Source organism: Eimeria tenella, genomic scaffold (assembly GCF_000499545.2).
Source record: "Eimeria tenella Houghton genomic scaffold, Eth_scaff2252, whole genome shotgun sequence".
Classification (NCBI taxonomy): Eukaryota; Apicomplexa; class Conoidasida; order Eucoccidiorida; family Eimeriidae; genus Eimeria; species Eimeria tenella.
This window is the reverse complement of record NW_013542108.1, coordinates 2,467-2,770: the sequence shown is the minus strand read 5'-3', so window position 1 is coordinate 2,770 and position 304 is coordinate 2,467. Positions and strand designations below refer to the sequence as shown.

Below are 304 nucleotides of genomic sequence, written 5' to 3'. Positions count from 1 at the left end.
CCCGGCCCCTGCTGCTGCTGCTGCTGCTGCCGCTGCTGCTGCTGCTGCAGTATCGGCGGCGCTTCCTGCTGCAGTGCATCTAATCTAGCAGCAAAGCGTGCGGCGTTCCCAACTCGCGCTGCACACGCCCCTGCTGCTGCTGTTGCTGCTGCTGCTGCTGCTGCTGTTGCTGCTGCTGCAGGAGGGGACGAATGTGCCCCTAATGCTGGGGTCGACAGACTTGCGGACGTTTGGGCTGTCTGAGAGATTTAGGAGACAAAAGGGTATGCTGCTGCTGCTGCTGATGCTGCTGCTGCTGGGGATT

General features: G+C 61.8%; 1 protein-coding gene across 1 annotated transcript in view; it reads left to right on the top strand.

The window, feature by feature from the left end:
• Window positions 1–202: 202 nt before the first annotated feature.
• ETH_00043590 (uncharacterized protein) overlaps window positions 203–304 on the top strand; it is a gene marked incomplete at both ends in the record, with an annotated part of 2,158 nt that continues 2,056 nt past the window's right edge. Inside the window, one exon of the mRNA XM_013374741.1 lies at window positions 203–263. Within this exon, the coding sequence (XP_013230195.1) occupies window positions 203–263 (61 nt within the window). The remainder of the gene's footprint in view (window positions 264–304) is intronic.